General features: G+C 37.7%; 1 protein-coding gene and 1 long non-coding RNA gene across 5 annotated transcripts in view; one reads left to right on the forward strand and one right to left on the reverse strand.

Annotated features, from left to right (window-relative positions):
- Nucleotides 1-13,401, forward strand: part of LOC104910796 (uncharacterized) — a 79,864-nt gene that overhangs the window by 5,302 nt on the left and 61,161 nt on the right. The window lies entirely within an intron of this gene.
- Nucleotides 248-13,401, reverse strand: part of NWD2 (NACHT and WD repeat domain containing 2) — a 51,082-nt gene continuing 37,928 nt past the window's right edge. The window contains exons 4-8 of one of the 2 annotated variants that reach the window (XM_085223324.1): nucleotides 9,741-9,944; nucleotides 8,402-8,546; nucleotides 7,497-8,086; nucleotides 2,117-5,950; nucleotides 248-928 (exon numbers count right to left, since the gene is read on the reverse strand). In XM_085223324.1, coding sequence (XP_085079450.1) covers nucleotides 920-928; nucleotides 2,117-5,950; nucleotides 7,497-8,086; nucleotides 8,402-8,546; nucleotides 9,741-9,944 — 4,782 coding nt within the window. In that variant the 3' untranslated portion in view covers nucleotides 248-919. Of the gene's footprint in view, nucleotides 5,951-7,496; nucleotides 8,087-8,401; nucleotides 8,547-9,740; nucleotides 9,945-13,401 lie in introns of both variants that reach the window. The other variant, XM_085223323.1, reaches the window with a different exon arrangement.

Below are 13,401 nucleotides of genomic sequence, written 5' to 3' on the forward strand. Positions count from 1 at the left end.
GGAAAAATACTGGAATTATCCTTACAAACATAGCCCTTAAATAACGATTAAAATACAGGCTAATGGCAGCTGCAAATGTCTGCAGCTATGTTTCTCTGCCAGGGTGAAATTTGCTGTTGTGGAGATGGCCAATATACACTCTGTACACCATTAATTTAAAGTCTTGAGATACAGTGTTAGCTTAGACTAAAATGCATTATCCTACTGGAACTTTCCCTAAAATTAAAACTCTGCAAACGCATACAAGTCTGTTTCCTTAGTTTATTAGTACAAACAATGCATACACAAGACTGTATATTGTTTGAAGACTGCAATAGATTTCTAATTTAACAACTCTGTAACAAAATTTAACTAAATTTGACATTTATGAAAATATAAATCTCTGATTCAGTAGGTTTTCCCAACAATACAAAGTTTACATAAAAACATTCAATATGATCTATTAGTTGCAAACAAGTTAGGAAAAATCATTCAAGTCACTTAATATACTATATTGGCTTGTACATAGAACATTCACACACTACATTAAGTTCCAGCTTAGCATTCGTTTGTTGAAAATCTGTGGCATGAAGTTCTCATTTTAAAAATAAAATTGTTTTGTTTAAACCATTTGAAAAAATTTCCTCAGATGTACCATCTTTAAGAAGGAGGGAGATATCTTCTTATGCTTTCAGATGATGTCCAGCATTTCTTTCACTTGGACGAAATGGAATTTTTTTTTTAAGCATTTGTCATAATTTCACAATTTCTGCCTTGAAACTGATTAAACTGTACAAAAGGCTCAGAACAGTTCTAAAGCAGAAAGTGAACCTTGTAGATAAGAAAAAAACGTTACAAATTGGAACAATAAAGAACCTTTAGGCAGCATTTGCATTTGGTGGAGAATTAGCACATATACAAGCGGTCCCAGAGTGTTTGGTCATCTGATCTGTATTTAACATGGGAAAGAACAGAAATGATAGTAAGGCAAATGTTTTTAAGATTAAAACATGGCATGTCTGAAAACTTTCTGTTAAGAGTACTTTGGGAACGTAGGAGATACTTTAGACTTTTTTACATCAAAATGGATAGCCATCTTTTAACATAAAGAAATTCATATGTTTAATTGTTTATCTGCAATGCCCTTTGTCTTTGAAAAAGTTTTCTTAATGACCTATACTAACACACACTATGACAACATATAACTTCCTCAAAACAAAAACAAAAGCCCAACTCTATATTTCTTTTTTGATCTAGGTTTAATATCTTTTTTTTTTCTTTATCACAATACAGAAACCTGAAATCCCTGCATGCAGTTAAAAAAAAATAAAATCTTGTAGTACTTTCATTGAGGTGAACAAGTATTTATCACCTCACGCATTGTCACATTTGCAGCTGACCTATATCTACTCCTTTCAACCCCCAAATCAATCCCAATTAAAAAAAAAAAAAAGATATTTTTAAAGTGATGATGGAATGTATCAAGTGTTCCAGGTTGGCAGGTGACATCTTGTCATTGCACCATCAAGCAAGAAAAATACGTTTTTGCAAGTGGATATAAAGTTGGCTGTTAGCTATAGATTCAGCTCTGACCACTTATAGGCAACTTAGTTTGTTATAAACAGTGGTCTGCCTCTTCTTTCTGATCACATGGAACTTTAGCTCTAGTTAAAGCAGTTTGTCATTTGCAGATAAGATCAGCGAATCTCTGTAATAGCATAACAATTTTGAAAGTATTGCTAGAAATTGTTAATCAAGGCCCTGGTGAAATCTTGTACTGAACCTTGTATTCCGAAATTAAAAAAAACCCTGCAGCCCATTGCTTAAATATTTGCTTCATGTTCCCTCCCCCCACCATTTTTTTTTTTGTATGTGTGTTTTTGTGTACGTAAATGTAAGAATATTTGTAGAGGAAAAAATAGCTCGTCTGCCCTCTGCTGTTAATGTCTTCCAAGAAATGCACTGATTTTTACTTGAATTCAGAAGACAAATCTATGCTTGAATACTATTACTCAGGTAAACTAGTGGGAACAGATACTCAGTTGTCAGCAGCAAAGCTATGTCCTCTGCAGTCTATGGCTGAGCACACCTTTTCATAGCAATAGTTGTGTTTTTTGGTTGGTGTTGCTTCACTCACCTCAGGCTCTATAACTGTAATGGGGCTATCCCTGGCAAACACTTCAGTTGATTCCCTCCATATGCAGTCTGCAGTCACTTTGAAGCTATAATTGTGACATTTTGGTCTAATCACTTGTGTCGTGTTGTTGAAAATCTGACGGCTGTTTGAAGTAGCAATTTTGATCTTCAGTGCTGCATCGACTCGATCCACTACAGTGTAAGTGCCTATACTTCCGTCATCAAATCCAATAATAATATTTAAATGTCTCTGTGAGAGTGTAAGGAAAGTGGGAGTCTTGTAAAGAGAACAGGCACCGATGTTTTTGCCATCCGCTAGCCTCATTACAATTAAACTAGAGATTGCACCATTATCATCATCTTCATTGAGAAAACAGATGTACACAAGATAGCGGCCATCACGAGACAGCCTTTGCCGCCAGACAACACCTGGAGCATGAACTACGCGAAGTTTTCCACTGTGTAGATCAAGCACATTGATGTTTTCATCACCACAAGTTATAATTCCTAGCTTGCCATTTGGGGACATTTCAAAGTCTTCCAAATTTTTCAAGAAATTGGTAGGCAGTTGTACACGTCTGCAGATGACTTCCTCTGTTAAGCTCCAGATGTTCACAGTTTCAGTAGATGTTATAAATACTACAATATCTGGGCAGTCTGGTATCAGTTTGACATCTACAATGCTTGCACCATCATCACAGCAAAACTTCTTGGTTATACTGCCTGTCCAGAGACTCACTGCCAACACTTTATTCTTTGCCATTCCGACCACAAATGTATTTGCAGTTGTTATAAATGCGTTCTGTAAGGCAACTAAAATATTGCAAACCCTATGTCCTGTGGCTAGTCGCCAAACTCTGGATGCATTTTGCTCACAGAGGGAGACTACAAACTGATCATTATGAGTTATCATTAGCTCTGAAATTTTTTGCCCATTAATGCGAAAGATGTTTTCACCACTAACAGTGTGCCATACATACTGGCTGCATTTATCATCTGATGTAACCATTATTTCTCCAGAAGTGGTCAGCACACAGTTTTCAACAGTACCTTCGTGCTTGAATATAGCTTCAATATATCCAGTGCTGAAGTTCCACTTGTGGACAGAATCTGATCCATCCAATGTGTATATTAATTCACCTCTGGCTGGCAACACCAGTCTTTGGATAGGTTTGCCAGATTTGTCAATATTGGACATAGCAGTTATGATGTCTATATCCCAAATAGAAAGGACACCACTGGTGGATAAAGATAGCAGCATGTTATGATGATTTGATTTAATTAGCCTGACTATAGTTCCTGAGATTTCCTGTAAGCTTGCCATACACTGTCCCGTATCTCTTCTCCAAACAAAAATGGCTGAGGTATTTTCCATTGAAGCAATTATACAGTTGCCATTTTTGGACAACACAGCAGATATAAAGTGCTCATTGTGTTTAGCTCTAAACTTTTCAGCTACTTTCCACACATGAGTGTCAAGGAGCTCAATGCTGAGAGCCTTACAAATTAAAATTGCACTTTGGTCTTCAGAAAGCTCTATGCTGACAACCTCACTGTCATCTCTCCTGCAGTCGAAGTCATCTGTAAGCTGGGGATTTGTGATCTCCTCTGTATTCCAAACAGAGAGGCTGCCTTCACTGTCCACCATCACCATTTCTTGGGCCTTGTCCAGAATGAGAAGGAATTTCACAAATCCACCAGAAAATTCAGAGGTCACGGTGGCCAGCTTTTCTCCACTGCCTAAGTGAAAAATGGTTGTTGTGTTCAGATACTGTCCACAGAAGGCATAAACTCCATCTGGAGAACATTGCACACAGGTTACCTCATACCAGCAGTGGAAATGATAGAGAGGCCAGCCATAAAGAAGGTCTATTACAGTGACATCTTTGCTGGCTTCCAGCCACGCAAGTGCATGGTTGACTGATAATGTAAACCCATTTATAAAACTGGAGGCCCCCCCTAATCCACAATGTTTCGACCCCTTAATTTCCATTTCAGATAAAAGACAGGAATTTATGTTATCATATATCAAAAGAGTGTTGTTTGTTGTAGACACTACAAGATACCTTTCATCACTAGTAAGTTTCATCCCTATGATAACAGATGGAGAGGTTGTAATCTGCCTCAGTAGCTGGCGAGTCTCTACATCCCAAGTGCTGATGGAACCATTTTCCAAAGCAGCGATGATTGTACTGGGATTAAAAGTAGGCAGAATTTCAGTGACATGCATGCAGCTGGATGACAGTGGCAAGCGCTCAGGGCTGTAAGTTACATCCATGGAAGAATGCAAGGGGACGATAGAGCAGTACTTGGGCCCATCCTTGTCGCATTCTAAGAGGAGATGTCTGAGTTTAGGCAGTGAGCTTACTACTGGCAGAAGCCTCTGTTGCAACTCAGCAGAGAGTGAGCCTGGGTATTTTACTACTTTGAACTTGATACTGCGGAGGGTACTGGCCAGAAATTTCAGTTCCTTTTCCTGTGAGTAGGTGTAAGCCAGTTCTATGTCTGAAAGTGCTTTATCAAACTGCCCTATTCTAATCATGGTATACAGCCAGCTGAAGTTCATAATGACTCCATACAGCAGATCATCTGTTCTTCCACATCTTGTCAAGTGATGAATAAGCTCTGTCATTTTTCTGTGATTGATAAAAAAGATGTCAGGCTCTAAGGGATTACACTGAAAAACCCATGGCTGATCAGGCACCTGCCTGTCAAAAGCAATCTGATCCATGCAGTGCTTTTCTTCCTCATTCAAGCCTCTACTATCACGGTCAGGGCAACTGTTCAAATATTGGTCATTGCTGTAAAAAGGTTTTCTTCGTCCACCTGACCAAACACCAAGAAAATATTCCGCCATGATCGTGTGCATTTCCTGCAAATCTTCTTCATTGTTCAGATACAATTTCTGGGCAATTAGGTGCAAGTGTCTATTTGCCCAAAGAAGAAGAGTAACATTTTTCACTTGTCGCTCTATTAAGTATCCCTGCAAACCCTCCTTAAGTCTTGCAATGTACACATATGGAATTCTCAGTGGATTACTTTCTCGGACACTCTCACTTACTTCATACATAACACTGTTGTCAAGGGCTAAGATATCTTCCAACTCCATTTCACTCAGGCCAGATTTGGACATAGTGATGTAGCCAAGTGCTCTTGACAGTAGTCGTGATCCACATTTACTTTCCAGTGACCAGAACAACTGCTCTATGCTTTCATGTACGGTGAAACAGAGGGAGGACTCATCCACGTCTTTGTGAGATCTCCAGTTCTTGACCTCTCTGAAGGTTAAGTTCACAAACATAGGCAGTGTACACTTGGAGAATGCTTCATTGACATAGATTTGTTGCCCTGATGTTACTTTTCTTTTAATTCGCAGCAGCTGATGTTTCAGTACTTGGCTACACATCTTTTTGTCCCTTGCAGTCAATTCAATGTAGTTGTCTTCTTCATGAATAAGGCACCTCAGTTTTTGCAGTATCCCATGCTTGTTTGGCAGTGTTGACAAAATTATCCGTACTGAACGGGGAAGGTGAATGGGAAGCCACCAAAGTTTCCTAGCATCATCACTATCTGTTAGCTGTTCTAGGGCATCAAATATTATCACCAATGGTCTGTGGAATGAGGACTCATTCAAAAGATTTATGAACAAATCCCGGAGGTCATGAATCTTTTTTGGGTAACTTTGCACGAGGCAACGATAGTTGGCTGCTAATTGTTCACAAATGCTTTGAAGTATATTCTTCAGATCTATGCTTGTTTCAGTGGATCCCAAAAATCTTATAATTACCACAGGGTCAGAGTCAGGTCCCATCTCTTCTTGCAGCCAGGAATAGGCCTGGAATACAGAGCATTATTTAGTTAGCATCTAAACAAAGCACAGTAACAGAGTTTATAAGCAGTAATAGCCTATATATAAATAAACATTTCTAAATGCGACTGGTTGAATGGCAATGCTCTCACTAGGAGAGGCTGAGACTCCTTTTGATTTCTGTGCACTGGATGAAATTTTTATCTTATGTCATCTTTGTGTAGCCTGGCTAATATCCCAAAACACTAAGGCCCAGATCTATAAGAGGTTTAAATCTACAAGGACCTGAGCAGAATTTAGTCCATAAATCCCAGGGTACTCTTTGCAAAATCCATGTCTCACTTCTGGAAAACTGTAGGTAGACATTCTTATTAATAAACTTCCTTAGACACTAAGTGATGTCATCCTTGGCCAGGCAGACCAGTTTGGCACTTAAGCTTGTTTAATATTAATTCCCAGCTAAGATTAAATACATACCCTGACAATTTTGTTAGACACGGATGGGAATATAGTATTGAACTTTCTCAGCTGGTTACTTTAATTCCTGGGCCAATGAAGTACATTCTCTCTTGGTGTGCCTGTGGCTCTTTTATGCTGCCACAATGGGTAAACAGTATTTCTTGATATTTTTTTGGTTAGCAGACTATAAGCAATTGAGGAATGTGGCTTCAAATCCTCTCAGTCTGTGCAGGCTAACTAGCTCAGTTCTCTCATGTGCTAATTCTTTTCACTTCACTTGAAGTTATTACAGAATATTTTAAGAAAAAAATGTAACCCAAGCCTCTGGGTGAACTTATGTACTGAAATGAGATTTTGAGCTGCAAATCCCTATTTTACATAGGCAACAAATGTGAATCTGTAGGAAGTCACATTTGAGAAAGGTAAGATTTTAAGCATAATTGTTTCTTTGTCTATTTCCTTCTAGTTGATATGGCTGTTTCCCAATCTAGTGTGCTAAATTCTCTGGGCAACCTCTAGGGAACTCCAAGTTGTGACTTTCATCTAGAATATTAGGCTTAGAGATGCCAGCTTGTTGGTTTTTTTTTGTTTTTTGTGCATCTGGTCCTGCATTGCACAGTGTTTCCCCTTATGTCCCCATAGTACTCAGCTTAGTGGTTGAAGAAGCTTGTCAGATAAAAAAAGGTATTTTTGCTGATTATTACAGACATTGTAGCTAGTGTATCAGACTAATTCTGGAGTAATTTCTGATGAGAATATTAAACAAGATAGCATACCTTGAAAAAACATGTATTTGTGAATAAGATTAAAAACAACATACGATGTTTAGACGGTTCCAGGTTCGTAGGACTTTAGTGGAACAAAAGGGGAAGAGATCATTCTTTAACCCTATCCACCTTTTGAAAGCTCTAATAAGTCTTTTTTAATTCACTTGGGTATATCGTATAGACATGTTGTTATTAAAAGGCAGTCCTTTTCTGAACATATATCCAATAATATGCTATATGTTTTATTATATATATGCTATATGGGTTTTATAATCTTTATTTTACTAAGCTGGCCTTTATGCACTAATGATCCTGGCATCACCATTCTATGTAAGGTATTTATTTACCTTCTTTGCCACTTCGGCTAATAAAAGAGTTTTCCCTGTGCATGGTCCTCCGTATATGATAAGAGGGTTAATGTGTCCTATTTTGCTAGGTAGAACATACTTGTGAACTATGTTTAATGCCTCACATCTGTATTCATAAAAAGTGGAGTATGTTTTACATAGTGATGAATGTTGAAGAACTTCATCATACAGCAAGTCTGTCTCGGTGTCAAAATTCTGCTGCACTGTTGCCTGGATTATATCGATCATGTCTTCATAGAATTGTTTACCAAGTCCTTCAATGTAATGATTCTCCACTTCTTGGGAGTACCCCAGTTTCATGTCACAGTGAGTGACAGATGTGTACACTCTCAGATTGGAGGATGCAACAATGGTAGGAATGAATTCATCCCTGAGCTTGATCAGTTTCTCATGAGCTTCGGGATCTCGTAGAAACTTCCCAGCTGTATGTATCACATCCATGTATTTTCCCATCTCTGGAATTTTAACAAAACGCTCAATGTTGGCAATTTTCCGAATGTAGCAAACACACTTCTTTAGGAAAGCTGGTGTTTGTTTACCCAAGGCAAAGTCAAGTTCATCTTCAATAGCTGAGGATGAAAAGAGAACACAGAGTTTCTGTTATCTTTTCTTTTTAAACTGTTTAAGATCCTGCCCTCTTCCACCCTCCTCCCCCTCCACTCCCCTCAACATGCAGACTCTTTAATGATTGCATCTGTTTTCTGCTGTAAGAAGCAGAAAAAAAGCTGGGTACTTCCATAAAGGCTTCAGTCTCAAGCAAGCATAATGAGCATTTTTTCCACCTCAATCATGTGAGAAATGCCAACAGAAATATATTTTCATGTTTGTGGAAAGGTTGGTAGAAAAGATAATAAATGAACATACAGAAATAGTCTGAACTTTACCAGAGGAAAGATATCTCTTTGCTTGGCTGTGTTTCATTTTTCCTTTTTCATACAGCAATTTCACAGCAGTCTTAAAAATCTTCTTTATTTCTTCTGATATATCTTGCCATTTGTTCTCATTCATAGAGTTTGAAGAAGGTTCCATCTTTAAAAAATATCCAGAGTTAAATCCAGGCTATAATACACACATCAACAACTTCAGAAAGTAAAGATCTGCTGTTGAAGATCATAAATAATATGGTAACAGAGAAACACATCTGCTAAAAATAAATGAACAAGTTCACCTTTTTATACAGTAGATAATCATGATATATATTCCACTTTAGAATAATAAAAGTTATCTACTTTTGAATATTTTCTGAATTCCTCCTGTAGGCAGCTGATGAAATATTCTTCAAGAATAAGACCTTTGTCTATAAAGTTTTGAGATGCAAGCCTGAAATAATGATATTAAAGAAGCAATAATATTTCTAAAAACTATTTTTCCTATTAATGACAAGTATCAATAATTAAAGCTTGGTTTTCAAAATTGAAAATGAATTTCCTAGTACCTAAAGTTAAGCAATTCATATTTGAAAAAATATGGGATTTTATCTGACGTTACTTTAGTCCATACACTGCTATAGTAACAGTGATCTTAGTGCCATTGGTGAGGGCCTGTGAGATAAACTCATTAATCCCGTTAGAAGGTATCTGTCAGATACCACAATGGTGGTTTCTGTAACACAGCTGGCAGTTGCTGCTGTGTTACTGCAGGTGACATGTTCAAGGGGTGCCTTGTTTTCCTGGAAGAGGGAGAGTGCAACAGGAAAAAGAGTGGCCCTGAGGTCAGTATTCCTTAGCAACTTTCTTGACGTGTTCAGAACAGTTTGTCTTTTATTACTTTCACTGAGTTTATGTGATGTAACTCTGTGTTAGCTTTAAGTTACAAACATCCTTTGGTAACTCCTTTATCTCACTAGCTTGAAGAAAGGTAAGAACATTTAATAACAAATAAAAGTTGAGCTTTATTCTAAAGGATATTGCAGTAAATATGCAATATATAGCTACATAAAACTGAATTCAATCCACTAAACATTTCTGTGTTAATGTTTTTTAATGTAGGAGGGTAGAATTGAGCCCTGGGTAACACATAATTTTTATTGTCACCAATTAATGACAAATGCATGTTTTAAAAAAGATAATGAATGGTATTGGAAAATCTTCCATTAGAATACAGTTATTAAGTTAAAAGTATGGGAGGTGCCGAGGGATTGCATTAGGCACTTGTGTCACTCACTCTTGCAGAACTTTTTCCACTGACAGAAAGGAATTTTTGAAGGAGGTGAATGCAACTTACTGTATTCTGGTAGCTCTTCAGCATTTCAGATTTCGGCCTGAGGTAATATGCTGGCGGCACTGCGTTCTCATCTCTGCAGTACCACTCTTCTATAATTCTGGTCTCTAGCTTGGCCTCCACAGCAGCATCCAGGATCATTTCAAATTCAGCTGACTCCACTTCCCCTGGGATGCGGATGTTCCCATACTTCTCTCCCAGTAGACCCTGTGTATTTGTGGGAAATAGGGATTACATTTTTCTTAGTGATGTGAACACCCTCCATAGGATCTGAATTTCCTAAACATGAGTATTGTAATACTTTCAGAACTTTGAAATTAACAGAAAGGGAAACACACACAACATAAGATGAATTATATTGAGATTATTGTGTTGAGTTCCATTCCACTATGATCACCTGGTAGATTTTCAAGCAGATGCACTAATCTTGTTTACATTAGCTGGTAATAAAAATTCAAGGGCACAACAATACAAACCCTCACATGAGGTTGGGTTCATCTCACGTTAACATTATTAAAAATGCAACTTCTTCTAGAAATGCCAAGATTGATGTTGTAGAACCCCAAATTACTTTGCTGTCTTGTATTCCCACGCTGCAAAAAAATGTTCACTGTCTTTGCTTCAGCAGCTGTCCAGGGAATGCACAGTGGAGAAAGGTGAAATCATTTTGACCAATACCAAAACCCACTTTATTACTTAAATGCATGTATTTGGTATAAATGTAAAGATTTCTGAAAGTCAGTCCATAAATAGTGTTACCTTCAAAACTGAAGCATGAAATATTGGTTATAATGCCATGAATACATTCTCTAAAACTGAGTTCTGTGGTTTTCTGTGTATAAATATTAAATAAAAAAGGATTGAGAAAAACTTTTTGGAAGATAAAGCTGTAGGACATTTCTGCATTCTTTCTACAAAACTGTGGCATGTTTTTGATGTTTTTGACCCTGTGATTTATTCTGCATTCAAATGTTGGCCCGCAGCAGTGAGTGAGAATTCTCACTTTGTTTAAAATAGAATTTCATTTTTATTTTCATCATTTAAATATATTCAGTAAAGATTCTGAATTAATAAGAAGAAACACTTAATGTGGAGAGGAACCAACAGTATCAGCATCTTGATTTGAATCAGAAAGATCTCTTAGCAAAGTAATGCTAATGCAAATAAAGTACTACGCTAAAAATGTAAATGATCTTGTTGGTAAATAATAAAAATCTAAATAATTGTTATTTTTAAACCACTTATCATAATGAGAAACTGTTCTAAACTTTTTTAGCTGTAACTAAACTGTGCAAATCAGTAACTGATTATGATGAAGCTTCACTGATTTTAGAAGTGTGATGCTGCTGACAGCCTTCTCTGAATCCAGCTATGTTGGCAGAAGGTACTCAAGCAGCTCATTCTGCTAGCTGCTGTAGCCTCTGATCAGAGACATCAGAGCACTTAATGCAAACACTTCCTAACCTATTTCAGACAAAATGTGACCACAGCCATATTTTCTAACCTGACTGACTTTTGCCTGGAGCAGAGTAGGGAGAGCAAACGTGAAGTGCAGTGCTGGCTCTATCGGCAAATGGTTGGCCTGACAGCCCTGTAATTCTGCAATTCTGAAGCTGCAGAGGTTAAACATAGTATAATGTTATTTTCTTCTTATCAAATGAGGTTAATTGCTTTACAGTGCCGTACTTGTACATTCAGAGTGATGTAGAAATCTCATACATTTATCTTAGTGCAGCTTTGCTATGCAAATTTTTAAATTACCTTAAAAAGCAATTCATGACGCTACAATTTTTCTAAATTTAAGTTCAATGGAATGTCCAAGCAAAGCTCAATAGTTGGGCCATTCATTAGCAATATTAAAATGTCAATATTAAAAAGTCTTGTTTTATTGCACTGCATTTAATCAACCATATTTATTTATTCATTTATTTATTTATTTATTTACTTTCTGGTACAGTTTATACTGTTCTCTTTCCACTGTATGAGAGGTGAGTAAAGAAAAGCACTACCTTAAAATTTAAACATTGATTTTTTTTCTTATCTCTTATTGCAACAGACATTATATAAGCAATCCTTTATTAGAGATCATCTTCCTAACCACTTGAGCAAAAATAATGGAAGGGAATTTTAACATGAACAGAATAGAATAATAGAATCCTTAGAGTTGGAAGAGATCTTTAAAAGTCATATTGTCCAACTCTTCTGTAATGAACAGGGCCATCCATGGCTCGATCAAGTTGCTCAGATCCTGATCCAGGTCGCCTTGAAAGTCTCCAGGGATGGGGCATCCACCACATGCTGGGCAACCTGTTCCTGTGCCTTACCACCCTCACTGTAAAAGACTTTTTCCTTATGTCCAAACTAAACCATTTCTCCTTGTTCTATCACCACATGCCCTGCTAGAGAGTCTGTCCTCTTCTTTCTTGTAGCTCCCCTTTAGACACTGGCTCCCTGGAGCCTTCCCTTCTCCAGGCTGAACAGCCCCAGCTCTCTCATCCTGTCCTTGCAAAGGGAGGTGCTCCATCCCTTGGATCATTTTTGTGGTCCTTTGGATGCACTCAAACAGGTCCATGTCTCTCCTGTACTGAGGACTGCTCATGTGGACGCAGTTCTCCAGGTGAGGCCTCACCAGCACAGTGTAGGGGGCAGGATTAAATCCCTCACCGTGCTAGCCATGGTTCTTTTGATGCAACCCAGGATATTGTTGGCTTTCTCGTCTGCAAAGGCACATTGCTGGCTCATGCCCAGCCTACCATCCACCGGTACCCCCAAGTCCTATAATATTAGAATCACTGTAGATGATTTTGTTATGTGCTTTTAAGTAAAATGGAGGCCTATGCAAATATTATTTGAAAGACATTACATTTTCTCATTGAATGGTCTTCTGTAATTGTGCTCACTGCATGACTGGAAATCATAGGTGGGATTTTCATAGAAGTCCTTCATGAGCTGCATGAATTAGTCACACTCAAAGCACACCTCTGAAGCTTTGCTTTCTACTGAGAGAATGATGAGCATGCCAAGCTCCTGGGGAACAGTTCTTCACTTAAACATATTTTGCTAGATGTATAGTATGCTTTTCACCAAAAGTGATCACTGGTTTAAAAAAAAATATATATATATAAAACAAAAAACATAGCTAAGAAAAAAGTAGACTATGTGTGTCTGCTGAAATCTTAAAATTTCTTTGTTATGCTACATGATAGCTTTTGAATTGGTCCACTGCATGCACAGGCTGTGAGAATAGCATCTTCCATTCTTGCATATGGAAGTATTTTGGAAGGCTTGGAAGTATCTCATTCTAGGCTGTTTCCAAGGAAAAGCCATCTCCTCTCTACTTTTCTGGCTTTATAATTTGTTCGTATAAGTATATTGTGCCAGGGTTCCAAAAAAGCATGCCTAAATGAGAAACTTAGAATGGCACACGTTCCTCCAGAGGCTTCAGTGTCCAAGGTGCAGCTATGCCAGAGGCAGGCAGCAGCCTCTGGAAGTGTCTGTCCCTCTCTCATTATTCACTATACATTCAAGTAGGAAAACCAGAACAACAGAATTTAAAGAAAATAAAGTTTCTCACAATCTTCATGTTTCATCACACTAAACGAAAATAAGAATATTGCCATTTATGTCCTTTATGAAAAATAACACAGCACTCTGCAGTAATAAC

The sequence above is a fragment of the Meleagris gallopavo genome, chromosome 4, assembly GCF_905368555.1.
Source record: "Meleagris gallopavo chromosome 4, MGAL_WU_HG_1.1, whole genome shotgun sequence".
Taxonomy (NCBI): domain Eukaryota; kingdom Metazoa; phylum Chordata; class Aves; order Galliformes; family Phasianidae; genus Meleagris; species Meleagris gallopavo.